Below are 16,925 nucleotides of genomic sequence, written 5' to 3' on the forward strand. Positions count from 1 at the left end.
GAAGGGCGTATACACAGTAGTTTTTTAATTGCGGGGCACCAATTTCACAAAAATATGATTGAAGATATTTGTATACCACATACTATAGTTCGGAGATATATTTATTCTTTTTCCCTTTTAAAAATGTAAATTATTTCAAAATTCAAATTATATATCAATTTTAAAACAAAAATAATATTGAAATGAATATATTTTGATCAATTTATCTATCCATTTGAATTTGAACTAAATGATACATGAATTTCCTAAAGATTATATAAACCAAACATATACTAAGTACAGACCTAAACATGAAAAGCATTAAATATTTCATCATATTCTACTTGAATTCCTAGAAAAGAAAATATAAAGGGTGAGTACGGTGTTCCGAATACTTTAGGGGTCTCATTGCACTACCGGCAAATGTTTTGTGGGCAAAAGTCTAAAAAAAACAAAGTTGATCTCGCAGTTTGAGTATTCTTCTGCAACCTCGAAAGGGGAAGGTGGAAAAATGGCGGTGAGAGGGAAAGCAATGGCGACACTGCCGACGTTGGTGCGAGCTATGAGGAGGAGAACCTCAAATCATATGCCTTCGAATCAACCGTTGCCTTCACTGAGACGAGCATTCTCGCTATACGATCAAATCAATCTCATCGATAACGTCCCTGAAGATCAAATACGCTTCAAACAGTACTTTCCTATTATTTAATCACTACATTAATTTTTCTTGTATTCCGGTTGAGTCATTGATTTAGGTGTATAATTGACCTATTTCATCTGAATAACACTTGCAATTTGTTCATGTTTTTCTTACTTTTCAGTTTAGGTGTTTTAGGTTCAACCAATTATTTTCAGGAGTAGAAGTAAGGAATAAGATCGAAGCGAATTTTCTATTTTGAATACGCCTTGATGTTAGTTGACGTTCACATGGTTTAATGAATTGCAAAATAACTTAGATGAGGGAAGCAATTATATAATGTGGTTAGAGTTCTTCATGCTGATTAGGCATGCTAATAGACCATTATTCTGTTACTTGGGGAGGCTCATTGTCTCAACAGACCTATAGAACTTCTTAGCTTCACCTTATATGGGCAGTTTAAGAGCATACCAGCTGAAATTTACTTTTATCCTCTGTGCCTTACTTCTCTTCCCAGTTCCTAATTTATGTTTCAAATGTCAATCACGAAGCATACATTTTATTTCTGGAGTAGTTTCAAGTCATTGTTGCTCTATAATTTCTTGATAATTAGCTTTATCAAAGGATAGAAAAAATGTTTTTTCTGTAAATTAGCTTTATCATGAAGAATTGATGTCTCTCTCTTTTCTTGGGCTATTGTTTTTTGTGGAGGGGCAAGAAGGATAGAAAAAAGAGACTTATTAATGTATACATAAAAGACTGTTAGTAGAAGACACAATGTTTCCTCTCAGCTTTAAAGGGTCCTAGGGAAGGGGGAGGAAGAAAAACTACAGGTTGCAGCTGCTATCCAGTTCTTTTTTAGCTCTATAATAGTGTTCACCCAAAACTTGCATTACTTTTGGTCCACAAAGAGATAAGAGAATTAGAAAACCACCCACATCGTTTATCAATACATATGGCGAATATTCACTAGTACTAACCTTAAATTGTTCTTAATAACTTCATATGAGTCAAAATGTGGTCCTTGAGAAAAATGTCTGGTTATATGATATTTCTGAGGAATATTAATCAAGCTACAGATTTAGCCATTTAGGGGGCTATCTTATTTGTATTACTAGACTTGAGGACTCTTTGTGCTTTTGCATATTAAATTGTGGCGAGCTGGTTCAATAGATATGATCTATTGCCTCATAGCCCTCTGGGGTGGATGGCTTCTTCTTTGTAGAAGCTTCTTTGTCTCTCTTTTGGAATTTATTTTATTAATGCCCCACGTTCTAAATTAACTTAGAATGGTAATCTGGATATTCTGGTAGAGTTCCCATCATAATCCCATCTATTATTATGTTGGTGGAAATAGTTAGTCTGCTAAGCTGGATGAGGTCCAGTGATTCCCAGTAGAATCAGGCGATAAACATTGAGGGGAATCTGCTCCTCTGCCATGAGTTCCTCGGTTAATTCAGATAATAACAAGTCTTGGGCTTGATTAGCATGAGTTTAAGATGAAAGCTTGTGAAGAAAGGATGTAAATCTTGGGCTAAGAAAGATAATAGTTCTTGAAGTGTATAGAAATTTGTTAACCAACTGAGTTAATGGAGAAGAGTTGAATATGTGGAAACATCCCTCAGATGGATCACCCACAAACAGAAAGCCATCCATGAAAACCTCCAAGTAATCCTCCACCATCTCGGTATAATGAACAACACACAATGTGTGATGGATGATATCTATCCATCTATCATGTTTCCGACAAAAATTAAGTTGTGGCATTTTTTCCTAAAACTTCAATATATGTTAACATGTTTCAGTACGTGATGTGTATCCAGTTGAGTTTTATTTAATTATCTTTTTTGGCTCCTTGTAGGGTTACTGATACTGGTTTCGGAGTTAAAGGGGTACATTATGAAGGTAGCTTGCTTTGTGTTGGGAACTTGCTAATGTCTTGGCATCCCAAAAAACTTTCGGAGGTTACTTCAGAAAGGTACTTACTTTTGCTCCTCATTGTATAGAGATTTTTGTTGCTTTCCTTTCTACAAACGTGCTAGAAGTTGGTTAGACATGGGAAAACTATATATAGATTTGTATATATTGAACTAGCCAATTGAAATGGTTCAGTCTGGTTTAGCTTGTGGTCGATTAGAGTTAAGGATGAAGATACCCAGTAGCTCAGTGGATGACCAAAAAGTGACAGCAGGGTGCAATAATGTGATGTTCCTCTTTAAGTGTCCAATTGCTTAAAAAGGGAAGTTCTAATCATATGTCAAACAAGAACAATAATTACATGGATCTAACTTTATTGCACTACCATATGCAATTTTTTCTTGTAAGGGTCTGCGAAGCTAAAAAGTTACTCATATCTTCACTTGCTCCATATACAAGAGTAGAACTCTCATTTTATAACTTAGCCAGGTCAAAGTGAGAAAATTTTTGTGGGGTAAAGGAAGTAGTTGTCCAGAACTCTTGTATTACATGTGTTTGGACATTTTGCTGTGTCACAAAGTCCAACTCTTAAGTTATATTTCCTGGATGTCACTTATGAAAGGTCTTTCCCCTTAAAAAGACCCAATTGTTTCGTTTTACAGTTTGGTTATACAGTCTCATCTGACATGACATTGGTATGTGGCATGCAGCTTATCTATCTTCCAGACAGTGCGACCAGTTCCAGGTGAGTAGCAGTCGGTCTTTTGTTGAAGAATACTATGCTTAGCTGATGTTTCTCTGCACTTACCTTCATGTTCATGTAGAACATTTTTAGAAGTGGACCTTGCATGTCTCATTGCTTGTTCCTTTTATTTTTTTGATAGATATGATTTCAAAATGTTGCTTGTTCCTTTTCTTGCTGGGACCAATCAAGTTTTATGTTTTTTCTGTGACTGCAAATCCTTTTACTTATTTTCCTATCCAATTAGCAACATCAATTGAAATGTTTTGAAAATCTTTCAGCGTTACACAGTTTTATCTCATTTTGGCTTCCACGTAGAAGGGGGAAATATTACTATTACCGCATTACCTTTCTCAAAAAAAAAAAAGAAAAGAAGGGGAACATTATGCAAGTTTGTGTCAAGTTATAACGTGCACATCACACTGTAAGATTGATGTAGATCTGTCTGGTGCAGTTCCTGCTTGAGAAGGATAAACAACTGTTGTACTGTGCTTGTTTGGTTTCTATTGGCTGAATTCAATGTGCCATCTGATATAAGCAAATATTTCTTCACTGATACAGATCATTTCTGGAAAGTTACATACCCTTTTCATATATTGATACTAATATTGTTTGAACTCGAGGAAATTAGCTTGAAATTGTAACTCAAGGTAGTTAAAGATTTTGAATCTTTACTAATCATTCAAAGGTGCAATGTTTGTTATGTTTTTCTGGATAACCGAGAAAACCCCAAGGGCTAGTAGCACATAATTTAAAACTCGGTGGATAATGGACCCGCCCTCTACCCTTCTCCAATTAAATACCATGTTGTCTGTGCCCTGTGGTGGGTTCAAACTCAGGACAATGCCTACCCTAGACCAAAGCCCTAAGGGCAAATGCAAGGTTATAATACGTTTGGAGGTTTGTTTCAAAGAACTGAGCCAGTAGTAAAAAATATTGTTGTTTTATATTGATTTAAGATCTTGGAGAAGTAGCAATGAGCATTCATGGTAGTTAAATATTCTTCCGATGGATAAATTGCCACTGAGCTTGTTGCGAAATCCCTGTTGCACACCCCTTGACCACGGGGAATCTTTTATGCACCAAATGTTTCAAGAACTGTGTCAAATGCACATCAGTTTTATGGTTGACCACTTCATTTAAATAGGTGAATGTCACACACCAATAAGGTCGTGACCTGTGTCATTAGTTAGTCTTAAAATATCTCCAGCTGAGCAAAAAAAAGGAAAAACTAAGGGGAACTCCCACCCGGCTCGTCAGATTTCAGTTCGGCCACCAATAATGGTGTCAAACTGAGAACAAACTTCCCCAAAAAATCAGAATTATCTAAATGTTTTTTTTCAAACCAACTTTATTAGTGGTCTCAAAAACTAAATTTATTAGCCTTTTGGAGTTGGTCGCCTGATATTCCATCTCCGACCATCCCTTCTTTTTTTTGTCATTAGCTTTTCCCATATCTCAATCATATTGAGCCAAAAAAGGGACAAAAAGGGAAATTTTGAACAGCAATAAAGAATTTTTAAAAGACGCAAAAGGGGAGGGATCAGTTGCAGTGGTAGGGGAAGACGGAGAAAAGGGAGGGAGAGAGCTGGGGAAGAAGATGGGGGAGAAGACGTGAGGGAAAGGGTTGTGGGCTACTTTTGCTTTATCTGTTGTTTTGTGTGAAATGGAAAAAGGGAAAAAAATAAAAGTTAGACACGTCGCATTCATATAAAGCATCTGATATAATTCTTTTTTTGCATTCGCTCGCCTCTTGTATGTGTATTACACACGAGTGCCACATAACTAAAACAGTGTGATTTTAGGCACCACTTTGAAACTTTTGCTGTATAAAAGGTTCTACATGGTCAAGGGGGTGTGTAACAGGGATTTCACTAAACTTCAGGGAGCAATCTATGTATTAAGCCTTTATTAATTGAAAAATGATGGTAAATTTCTGTATAAGAAAAGAATAGTTGCAGTTGTGCTGTGGTGATATTCCCCTCCGTTTGCTTTATCTTTGCCAATAACTGATTAGGGGAAAAAGCCTGGTGGTCAGGGTAGATAGACTTTTTCAAAATATCTTGCCATAAAGGGCGTCTGGTTTTTTGACTTCTCCGATACTTGAAATAGAATTTCATTTCAAAATTGGAAAATGTAATTAACCTGAACAGGATTCAGTATTTGTTTGACCTTTATTAGTAACAGAACTGTGGATGTCCAAATACACCCTTAGCTTTGAAGAGTTTGGTGTAGAGGGAAAGTTCAGCATAAGATGTTGAGGAAGTCCTCATCAGAGGGTGTGACATTGCAGTCGACGAAGTGGGTGATTACCTTGGCAACTCTTGGTGGGCAGAGTTATAACTGGTATCTGTGTGGTGAGAGGTAGTAGGTACCCAGTGGAATAATCAAGGTGCATGCAAGCTATGCCGAAAACAAAAGCTATAAGAATTATGCCAAAAATCCAACTATATTTTTGTTATCGTTTAATCTAATGAGTAACGACTCTGTTCCTGCTTTTGTCGAGGAATGATTATCTTCTTAAGTTTATACTACTCTTTGTAATCATGCTTCTCTTTCTTTCTAATATAACTTCACTGCAGAGATTCTTCTTCTTGGCTGTGGGAAGTACATTCAACCGGTAAATCCTGAGCTACGTGCCTTTATTCGTTCTACTGGAATGAAATTGGAAGCAGTTGATTCTGTAAGTATATGGTTCTTTGTTTATTATGAAAATGATGTGCCAAAGGAAGGGGATATGTCATCCTTTATGTGCACCGTTTAGTAACTAGTTATCAGATTGTGTGGATATATGAGATGGTTAGCCATAGAAGTTCTGAGCAATATTTATTCTTGTTTTACTGCTCATACCCCCACCGTTGACTCAACATCTCTGGAACTTTTTGTCCAAAACTACAATTGGAAGATGTAAGGTGGATTTCTTTGACATTCCTAGACCCAGACCAAAGGAGTTTAAATACAACTAGATTAACCAGCAAAAGGAAACCAGAACATTTAGTGTTTTTTATTGGTTAGTAAATTTCAAATGAGCATTATGGTAGGCATAAACATGTCAAGATATTAGCCAATGTTTTGTAAGTAGTTTTTCTCTTCCTCTATTCAAAATTTTCAATTTTGTTTGAACATACTATTTCCTATTCATGTGATTCTTCACAAAATATTCTGCTTAGGTGTTCTGAGCCTATAACTGAATGACACATGTTTTGGTAGATTGATATCAGACTACACACATGAAAAATAAATTGCTCTCTGAACTCTAAAGGCTTGCTTTGCCAGCCTGTTGTTTATTAGATAAGCCCAATATTGTGTTTACATATTTCCTGATCCGAGCTTTTTCTTCTTTCTCTCATCCATTTTATGTTTGCTTACATTCCTTATTTCATCTGTGTTGCAGAGAAATGCTGCATCAACTTACAATATTCTAAACGAAGAAGGTAGGATTGTGGCTGCTGCCCTTCTCCCATATGGAGTAGAGTCATAAGTCTCTCATGTATATGGTTTTTCTTTGACGAGTGAATATCTGATTAATCATCCAAGCCAATCACTTTGTCCCGAGTTTGACGTGACCATGTTTAAGATTTGATAAAAATGAGATAATAACATTACATATTAATGGTGTGTTAGAAGCTTCTGGGTATTCCTGGACCATCTTTAGGAGATTGTACTTCTAATAACATAAACACAGGAAAAAGAACTGTTGTTTACCCATTGTAGAAGCTTGAGGTTCATCTGTTGTGCAAGAAGAATCTATATTTATCAGATTTAGGCAGGGTCGGTGAAATTGTGAATAGTGATTGCAATTGTTTACCAAATATGTCCTGTTTCCTGACGTGCTTTTGTTGTTGTGACGTGTGAGTTACGTGTGAGTGCCTTGAGCGTTCTTGAGAATTGGATATTAGATTGAACATTATGCTTCGACCTGGTTTTTAATGTTGGTGCAATTGATTTCGATCTTGGAACTGGTAAAGTTTAAAGAAATTTGTCTGTACTTTGAAAAATGATACTCCCTCCGTTTAAAAGAGAATGAAACTATTTCTTTTTTAGTCGATACTTTTTCTTTTTTGACTTTAACTTTATACGTGACATGTTTAAGACCACAAAATTAAAGGGACATTTCGATACATTTGACATAATTTTAATTTAGAGTCAGAGAATTATAAAGTCTCGTTCTTTTCTTAAACTCCTTTTCGAAGTATATAGCTTGGACACCATTGTAAATGAAATAAATTATGCACACTTGCAAATAATCATTCAAGAATACAACTATAGAATAAAATAAAATAAAATTAAATAGCAGATACTGTCAACTTCCTTGTATCATCTATCGCCTCCTCCATATCCACGCTTGGGTAAAGTGGATACTTGCCTGAAAAACAAGCATAACAAAAGTTTGTATGATCACTGCCTAATAACTTACGAAAGCTATCAGTTGGCAAAAAGGCTAAAGAATCTGCCCCGATAAACTTCCTTATCTCCTCCACGTTCATCCTGTTAGATATCAATTCCTCTGTACAAGGAGTGTCTATCCCATAGTAGCAAGAAGCTATGATTGGAGGACTTGCAATCCTCATATGAACCTCTTTTGCCCCTGCCTCCTTCAACATCCTCACAATCTTTGACGAAGTCGTTCCTCTAACGATTGAATCATCCACAACCACCACTTTTTTCCCTTCCAATACTGCTCTAACCGGTGAGAGCTTAAACTTCACCCCGAAATCTCTAATCTTCTGAGATGGCTCGATAAATGTCCTGCCAACATAGTGTGATCTTATCAAGCCTTGTTGATATGGTACCCCTGTTTTGGCTGCATAACCAAGTGCTGCTACAACACCTGAATCTGGAACTGCTATCACAACATCACAGCCCTCCACAGGGGACTCTGTAGCTAAAATTTCCCCGAAGGCATGTCTAGACTCATACACTGACTTCCCAAATACTATTGAATTAGGCTGAGCAAAGTAAATATGCTCAAAGATGCAAGATTTAGGCTCAGGAGGATGAGGCTTCAGTAGATACATCGATTGAGGTTCGTTACTAGTATCATCAACTAGCACCATCTCACCAGGATGAACCTCCCTTTCGTACGTAGCCTCAACCAAGTCCAAAGCACATGTCTCCGAGGCAAAAACTATAGCACCATTCTTCCTCCTACCCATAACCAATGGCCTAAACCCAAACGGATCCCTTACTGCAACTAACTTATCATCCTCCGTCACAAACACCATGGAGTAAGCTCCCTGGAGCTTCTCACAAGCCTCAAGAACCCTCAAAGCAAAAATCCTCGCCTTTGATTTTGCTATAAGATGAAGTACCACCTCCGTATCAGAAGTGGTACTGAAAATTGACCCCTTCCCCTCAAGTTCAGCACGAAGCAATTGATAATTGACAAAATTACCGTTGTGTGCAACACCAAAAGATCCAAATTTAGATTTTGTAACAAAAGGCTGAACGTTTTTCAGCATTGAAGAAGAGCCAGCAGCAGTAGAATACCTAACATGACCAATAGCCATGTCACCTGGAAGTTGATCAAGTTTCAACTCGTTGAACACATCAGATACCAATCCAATACCTGTAATCGATTTAACAACTTTATTTTCAACAGTAACCATACCAGCACCTTCCTGACCACGGTGCTGAAGGGCGTGCAGCGCCAAATAGCATAAACGCGAGGCCTCTGGATCACCATAGATACCAACCACTCCACACTCTTCCTTGGGTTTGTCATCGTCTAAATAATGTTGATCCAAATTGATTAATTTACGCGACGAATTAACAACCATAGCTGCCCTGTTCTTCTTATTAGAAGAAGTGATCAAAAGACATTGTTGTTGGTATGGTTTAGTTAGGATGTTTTTATAGAATCGAGAAGGTGGAAACGACAAGAGGCGTTGGTTGAGTAGATTGGTGGTGGAAGAAGCAGAAGCAGAAATATTGGTAGCCATGGCTGGCGGGAAGAATTACAAAGCAGACTGGCAAAACCAAACAAAACAATGAATATATGGGAAAAAAGAGATATATTAGTTGAGTTGGGTTTCTAATGATGGAAGTAATATAATAACAAAATTATTTGTTGAACATATTTTTTTAATTTTGTTTTCAGTTTTTTAATTTTCCTTTTTAAAATAAAACTTCATTATAATATCACTTGAATTCTTTATATTTATTCACGATTATTTTCTTCTTTAATATTTTCACTTTTCTTGATGCTATGCAACTCATGTGTTCACGTCTGAGATTAATATATTGGCTGTATACATATAGTTGATATAAATTGGCAAAAATGTGAGCTTCTTTTCGTGTGCAACTCATATAAGCATTTTTGCTATTATCTACCATTAATTATTCATCGCAATCTTTTATAATATTATTATTCCATTATTTCGTTATTTAATCCATAAAAAGAATTTTAGATCTATAAATAGTGACATTTTTTTAAAAGTATAATGAAAAGTATGAAAAGTGTGGAAAAATCTTATAGTAAGTAGTGAGATTAGTGTGTGATTAGTGTAATAAAATAAAGAAAAATATTCGGAAGTCTTCAACTCATTCATTATTCAAAGAGAGAAAAATTGTAATAGAAGTGTTTTTTTGATTATGTGGTTGAATCTCCTTTCAAGAGAATTATGTGTGAATATTTATTTAAGTATTATTTTTGTTTATTTTGTTTTGACTTATAATTTATTATTGTTTGTGGTATATATATCAACATTATTTGTAAGAACATATTCTTTATATTTGAACAAATATCATTCTGAAGATCGACCTAAGATAAATTTTTCTCATTTTTCAAATCAGACCTAAGAAATATTTTCATCATTTTTAAAATCAATGCTTATAGGTACAATCTTGCATTTTTCACATTTTATTACGTATATATTTTTTCATTCAAACTAAAAATTATAAAAAAACTAGCTTCACAAGTTTGATAATAATGTGTATTTTTTCTCGGTGCATGCACACAACTTTTATAATGTGAAAATGTAATATATTTGTGCAATATTAAATAATTTTTTTTGGTAGAGAAGGATATATTACATATATAATTAAGCATTTAGCGGTATTAAATAGTTAATATATATTTATTAAAGAAAATTACTTTTGATCTAGTAGAAAAAAATATTTATCCAACGTAATTCAATATAAGATTTTATAGTATCATATTCAATTAAATTCGTTGTTTCGAGTAGTACTTTCTCTTAAAACATACTTTTAAAATTGTATAAATTACCATTGATGAAGAAAAGAAACATAAGACCTTCATGATTTAATTTTTCATGTTATTCTCAGTATATTGAAGTAGTTATTTAAAAGTCAATTACTTGATCGTTACAGTTGTTCTAGTTGAAGAACAACTTGGGCACTAAGGTTAGTAACTTAAGCACCAAGAGTAGTAACTCGGGCAAATAAATTTTTTATAGTAGGTGACCTCGTCTAAACTACGTGATATTACCTATTTTATAATAATATATACTATTAAGAAAATTACACTCGATATTTAATAAAAAAAAATATTTACGAAACATAATTCAATAAAATATTTAATATAATTAGGTTAAGATGATTTAATTTATATTTGTGTATATGTATATTTAATATAATATATTATTATTCACTTTTATATAAGGTTAAGAAATTATTATATTGTTTTTCTTCTTCAAATACAAAATTTTCTTATTATGGATAGGGTTAAAGGGTATAGTATTTGTACCCGACCCGTTTACCCGGAGCAGAATTATAAACCCTAACTTACCTCCTTGTGCCTGCACAATACACTGCGCTCTATCCCTAAAGGCCTAATCTCACTACTTCTCCTTCAAAGTGGCTATCTTCGCACCTTGTCATAGACGAATTGAGCACAGAAAAAAAGTTAAGCAAAGAGCATAAAAGTTGAATTCAATCATGTCGGTAGTGGTTTCTATGGATGAAATCAGAGCTATATCTGAGAGGCTTGGTGTGGATCTTGCAAAAATCAATCTGGACTCTATTCATCTTCCTCCTGGTGATGATATGGGGATACCCAGGTCTGAATCTTGATTTTTTCTTGCACTTTTATGTGCTTCTGCTACTTTGCTGTAAAGTGTGTAGTTTTTTTCTCTCATTGAGGTGAGGTTTTGATGTTCTTTTAATTTCTTGAGTTTGAATTTATGTCTTTGGTTGATAGTTTTGAAAAGATTAGAAAGTTTTAGCGTTTTTACTGGGTTTGTTGGATTTATTATCGTATTCATATCCAGTTCAATGTATTAAGTTTTCATATCGACTGTGTTTCTCTTACCGTTCTTTTAAATTATGTTGTGAAGATTTGATTTGATTTATATATCGATTCTTATGTGTTCTGCTTAGTCTTGTTTCTTTTGTTTACGTTTATAATTATTTTTTGGTTTCTCAATTGCTATGTTTATATTACTTCTTGTGGGTCTTGAATTTGTGGTGTGACGAGGGCAGTGACGATGAAGACTTGTTGAAGGAGGACGCGATGGAGGAGGATCAAGGTTTTGGAAACATACTGGTGGTGGATAATCTTCCAGTTGTGCCTAAAGAGAAATATGAGAAATTGGAAGGAGTAGTTCGGAAAATTTACAGCCAACTTGGTGTTATTAAGGAGGGTGGTCTCAATATGCCTGTTGATCCTGTGACTCAGAAAACACTTGGGTACTGCTTTATAGAGTATAATACTCCTCAGGTACTCCAATTTGTCTCTTTTAGCAGCGATAGAGTATCTCATTTTTATAGACAGAATGCTTGACACTTGTAACTGAATTGTTTAGAGATGTGATTTATTAATTCTTTTACCATCTTTATGTTTGTGATAGGTGATGAATATGTTGTCTCGACTTTTGTTTAGTACTTTCTATGTGCAAATCTCTTACTTAGCCTAGGAAGAATATTAATCCTTCTGTCTCATATTAGATGACACTCTTTTTTTAGGCAGTCCAAAAAAGAATGACATCTTTCTATATTTAGTAACAATTTAATTATAAAATGCCCATCATTATCCCTAATGAGATGATTTGTAGCCACACAAACAAATACTTGTCTCTTATTTGAGACCACAAGTCTCTGAAGTTTTCCTTTCCGTCTTAAGACACCGTACCTAGTCAAGTGCCATCACATAAATTGGGACAAGGGGCATGTGATTATGAGTGAATAAAAGATGTAAAAATTGGAAATTCCAGCTTAAAAGTAAAATGCTCACAGGCTAGCACCATGTCATCTACACTGAGAAATTGTGAAGTGTCATAACCTGTGTTTAGTTAGATGATGATTATAAACATGTCTTGGCTGCATCCTAGATTTGTTATACTCTTAAGTCGTGCTTGTGTGATGTGGATATGAGGAACTTATATGGTTCAAATGTTGTGATCCATGGCTTACTAAATGCAGGAAGTTGCTCAGTGCTCACTTGTCTATCCACTTTTTTTTTTTAAATTGTTATATCCAACTATGAACTAAAATGTAGAAATGGATCTGCGTGTGTTGTTGTTGGAGGTCTAGACAACCTAGGAGCTGACATATCTAATTTCATTTGGCTAATGATCATCATGTTGCTATGTTTTCCTGCTTTAGGAAGCTGATCTGAGTAAGGAGAAGACACACGGATACAAGTTAGATAGGTCACATATATTTGCTGTTAACATGTTTGAAGACATTGAGAAGTTCCTGAAAGTTCCAGATGAGTGGGCTCCACCAGAGATCAAGCCTTATGTTCCAGTGGTTTGGCTCTTCACCAGCTCTGTGTTTTTCGTCAACCAGCACGGAGTCTTAGATGCTAGTGTCAGTTTTTCATTCATCTACTATTACTGAGATGTTTGTGTCGATGGCAGGAGATGCTGCAAAAGTGGCTTACTGATGACAAAGCTAGAGATCAGTATGTGATTCGGTCTGGCGGTGACACGGAGGTCCTCTGGAATGATGCAAGACAAATGAAGCCTGAGCTTGTTTATAAACGTCCTGTAAGGAGACTTCTCTTCTCGTTTTGCTCATTTAGCTGTCAAAGCATGGTTGCTCTTATTTGTACTGTTTGGCATCTCATATTTTCAAAAAATGAAATGCTTCTGTACAGAACCTTATCCTTCAAAGGATATTTCTTTCTTTTATGCATATGGGCCATTACTAATCTTTGCTAATGATGTCTTCTGGAGTGCAGTATTGGACTGAGAGTTTTGTTCAATGGTCCCCTATGGGAACTTACTTGGCAACAGTTCACAGACAAGGCGCTGCAATTTGGGGTGGTGCCACCACTTTCAACCGCCTCATGCGCTATGCACATCCTCAGGTTAGTTTTGTGCTTATTTCTCTGAATAAACTTATGCAGGTTTCTATGACTTAAATCTACAGAATTTAAATGCAGGTAAAGCTGATTGATTTCTCCCCCGGTGAGAGATATCTGGTGACATATAGCAGCCATGAACCTAGTAACCCTCGTGACACTCACGTAAGTCTGAGCTTTATGTTGTTTGTAAACCCAATTGTAGCCATACTATGTCCTCTCTAATACAGATTCTTTCAGAGGGTTGTGCTAAATATTTTTGATGTGAGAACTGGAAAAGTGATGAGAGATTTCAAGGGAAGTGCTGATGAATTTGCAGTTGGAGGAACTGGAGGTGTTACTGGTGTGTCCTGGCCAGTCTTTAGGTGAGCTTTGATCCTATTGTTGGAGGCATTTTCTATCCTTCTCTACCACCTCTTTCAGTCACTCCTAACATTTGCATGCTTGATTGTATACTTAGATATGGGAGACTTAAAAATACAATGAAAAATGGATGGTGGGATTAACCTTCTTTTTTTAAAATGATTTCAGGTGGAGTGGTGGTAAAGAGGATAAGTATTTTGCAAGAATAGGAAAGAATGTCATCTCTGTTTATGAAACAGAGACTTTCTCACTTATTGACAAGAAATCTATCAAGGTTGAAAATGTTATGGATTTTAGCTGGTCACCAACAGATCCAATTCTTTCACTATTTGTTCCTGAATGTGGAAATCAACCTGCCAGGGTTTGTTCTAGAACTTCTGTGCAAGTTGCCAGTAATTTGGAGGAACTACTCATATTTGCATTTGAACTAAACCTGTGTTAAATTGACAGGTAAGTCTTGTGCAAATCCCAAGTAAAGAGGAGTTGAGGCAAAAGAATCTCTTCAGTGTAAGTGATTGCAAAATGTATTGGCAAAGCAATGGAGACTACCTTGCTGTCAAAGTTGACCGGTACACGAAGACCAAGAAAAGCACATACACTGGTTTTGAGCTTTTCAGAATCAAAGAACGGGATATTCCAATTGAGGTTTTGGAGCTTGACAACAAGAATGATAAAATTATTGCATTTGCTTGGGAGCCTAAGGGTCACAGGTTCGCTGTCATCCACGGTGACAACCCCCGGCCAGATGTCAGTTTCTACTCTATGCGGTCTGGCACTAACACGGGCCGTGTTTCAAAGCTGACAACTCTCAAGGGAAAGCAGGCTAATGCTCTCTACTGGTCACCTGGAGGCCGCTTCATTATTTTGGCTGGAATGAAAGGTTTCAATGGACAGTTGGAATTCTTTGACGTCGATGAGCTTGATACCATGGCATCTGCTGAGCATTTTATGGCAACAGATGTCGAATGGGATCCAACTGGAAGGTAGTTGGATTTTGCTCTCATCAGTTTTGCCCTGTAAGACCTTTCTATTTGGTCCTTATGTTTTTTTATTTTGCAATTATAGGTATGTAGCGACAGCTGTTACTTCAGTTCATGAGATGGAAAATGGATTCAACATCTGGTCTTTCAACGGAAAGCTGCTGTATAGGATACTCAAGGATCATTTTTTCCAGGTAATAATCTTACCATGTGTTTTTTGCAAGAAAAAGCCTAAATAGTTCCTTATTTTTGGGCTTGAAACTCAAAATCACCCTTGTTCCTTTTCTTTATTGAGCACAAATAGTCCTTATTTTTTAACTGGAAAAATCTAGTGTGAACATACTTCCAGCCGTCATTTATTAGAATCTGCTCTGCCATCAGCGCATTGCTTACTGCACTTTTTTCCCCATGTTATATTACTGTGTATTTACTCTTTCCATTTTAATAGATGTAGCAAGGATATCACAAGGAGTTGCTTTTAAGTGAAAAAAGACTAGAAATGTGAGATTAGAAGTGGCTAATAGCCAATTTTGTGAGATATATTATTTCTCTAATCTCTGTTCAAGATGTCACAAGCAAGTAGTTATGATTAAAGGTTGCAATTATGTGGTCAGTGGTGTATGTTAGGTGACTGCTCTAGGGCTGGGTTTATGATAGTTAAATGTGCTTGGACTTGTGTTTCTCAGCACTTTAGGTAGCTCTCCTGCAGGTTTTACTTTGCATTTTGCACATTGGAACACTAAGGTAGGTACCACATTTTACTAGTTTTGTTAAATGTGTTACAACCTGTCATCTTTACTATGTCTTCTTGTAATTGCTGTGCGGTTGAGCTCTGTTTGACTATGCGTTTTTTTCTTTTTCTGAAGGAATATGCTTATATCCACTACATGATACATTCTATACTCATATATCACATTGCTTCTTGTTTGTACAGTTTTTGTGGCGCCCTAGGCCACCATCCTTCTTAAGTAAGGAGAAAGAGGAAGAGATTGCTAAGAACTTGAAGAAGTACAGCAAGAAGTATGAAGCAGAGGATCAGGATGTTTCATTGCTGTTGAGCGAGCAAGACCGCGAGAAGCGAAAGAAGCTGAAAGAAGAATGGGAAGCATGGATTAGTAAGTGGAAGCGGTTGCATGAAGAGGAGAAAATGGAGAGGGAAAAGTTGCGTGATGGGGAAGCCAGTGATGAAGAGGAGGAATACGAGGCGAAGGAAGTTGAAGTAGAGGAAATACTAAATGTTGAGGAGGAGGTTATTCCTTTTGAAGATAGCCAACAGTGAATTCAAGTAGTTTGAGAATCCCCAGTCCAACATTTTCTGCGACAGCCACGAAAGAGAAACAGAGTTTTAGGTAGGAAGGATATTTGGTTTAAAACACTCCCCTTTTTTTGTTTTTTTCCGACTCATTTTCTTTCATTTCATTGCTTGTTGGTAGTTTTGTCTGTCTGTCAGTCAGAAATTCCTGTGCAATAAATTTGATTACAGAAACCTTTTCATTATATTTTTGTTGGGTATTTTTCCTGCCAGTTAGTGATTTATGTGCAAATGTATGCGAGTATATATTAAAATTGTGCACAATACACTGTTCACTACATAAACATACATTTTAAGCCTTTGAAAGTTTCATCCAACTTTACCCAATTACCTGAACATCATAGCTAAGAAAACAGAGTCAAAACATCATTTCTCTCTCCCTCAGTCTTCATAGATCCATTACCAGAAACCAAAACCTTTCCTGATCAGATACTAAATTAGCATATAACAATTTTTATCTCAAAAAATATACGTAACTCAACATACCAATGCCTAGACCGAAAATCATGTCGACAACGAAAAGGTATAGTACAAGTCTTAATTCTTTTTCTTTTCACCTACACAATTGTGTTCGATCTTTTTGAGCTGATGTTCTCTTATATAGAAAAATCTGAACATTGAAATTCAAATCTGAAAGTAATTTCAACAGAATCTTCCAACAAATCCCCTTCTTCATCAAAAGCTCTATACATGGATTTCCGTATATATTTCACCTGATTTTGTATGTG

The 16,925-nt window shown here is 35.9% G+C and overlaps 3 protein-coding genes across 3 annotated transcripts; 2 read left to right on the forward strand and 1 right to left on the reverse strand.

Annotated features, from left to right (window-relative positions):
- The first annotated feature begins 433 nt into the window (after window positions 1–433).
- On the forward strand, window positions 434–7,104 carry LOC107010433 (NADH dehydrogenase [ubiquinone] 1 alpha subcomplex assembly factor 3). The gene is made up of 5 exons (XM_015209721.2): window positions 434–669; window positions 2,478–2,594; window positions 3,244–3,278; window positions 5,858–5,958; window positions 6,670–7,104. The coding sequence occupies exons 1-5, from the start codon at window positions 491–493 to the stop codon at window positions 6,754–6,756; spliced, it is 519 nt and encodes a 172-aa protein (XP_015065207.1). The 5' UTR covers window positions 434–490; the 3' UTR covers window positions 6,757–7,104.
- A 457-nt stretch (window positions 7,105–7,561) lies between these two features.
- On the reverse strand, window positions 7,562–9,265 carry LOC107003635 (amidophosphoribosyltransferase, chloroplastic-like). Its single transcript, XM_015201958.2, has one exon. The coding sequence runs from the start codon at window positions 9,215–9,217 to the stop codon at window positions 7,562–7,564; it is 1,656 nt and encodes a 551-aa protein (XP_015057444.1). The 5' UTR covers window positions 9,218–9,265.
- A 1,763-nt stretch (window positions 9,266–11,028) lies between these two features.
- On the forward strand, window positions 11,029–16,409 carry LOC107003624 (eukaryotic translation initiation factor 3 subunit B). Its single transcript, XM_015201948.2, has 11 exons — window positions 11,029–11,296; window positions 11,718–11,955; window positions 12,840–12,986; window positions 13,097–13,225; window positions 13,420–13,548; window positions 13,624–13,707; window positions 13,783–13,907; window positions 14,074–14,266; window positions 14,356–14,888; window positions 14,971–15,079; window positions 15,820–16,409. The coding sequence occupies exons 1-11, from the start codon at window positions 11,175–11,177 to the stop codon at window positions 16,162–16,164; spliced, it is 2,154 nt and encodes a 717-aa protein (XP_015057434.1). The 5' UTR covers window positions 11,029–11,174; the 3' UTR covers window positions 16,165–16,409.
- Window positions 16,410–16,925: the final 516 nt, after the last annotated feature.

The sequence above is a fragment of the Solanum pennellii genome, chromosome 1, assembly GCF_001406875.1.
Source record: "Solanum pennellii chromosome 1, SPENNV200".
Lineage (NCBI taxonomy): Eukaryota > Viridiplantae > Streptophyta > Magnoliopsida > Solanales > Solanaceae > Solanum > Solanum pennellii.

Coding starts and splice junctions, on each gene's coding strand:
- LOC107010433 (XM_015209721.2), top strand. CDS start 491: ATGGCGGTGAGAGGGAAAGCAATGGCGACACTGCCGACGTTGGTGCGA. Junction 2,595..3,243: donor TCGGAGGTTACTTCAGAAAG/GTACTTACTTTT, acceptor TGTGGCATGCAG/CTTATCTATCTTCCAGACAG. Junction 5,959..6,669: donor AATTGGAAGCAGTTGATTCT/GTAAGTATATGG, acceptor TCTGTGTTGCAG/AGAAATGCTGCATCAACTTA.
- LOC107003635 (XM_015201958.2), bottom strand. CDS start 9,217: ATGGCTACCAATATTTCTGCTTCTGCTTCTTCCACCACCAATCTACTC.
- LOC107003624 (XM_015201948.2), top strand. CDS start 11,175: ATGTCGGTAGTGGTTTCTATGGATGAAATCAGAGCTATATCTGAGAGG. Junction 13,226..13,419: donor AGCTTGTTTATAAACGTCCT/GTAAGGAGACTT, acceptor TCTGGAGTGCAG/TATTGGACTGAGAGTTTTGT. Junction 15,080..15,819: donor TCAAGGATCATTTTTTCCAG/GTAATAATCTTA, acceptor TTGTTTGTACAG/TTTTTGTGGCGCCCTAGGCC.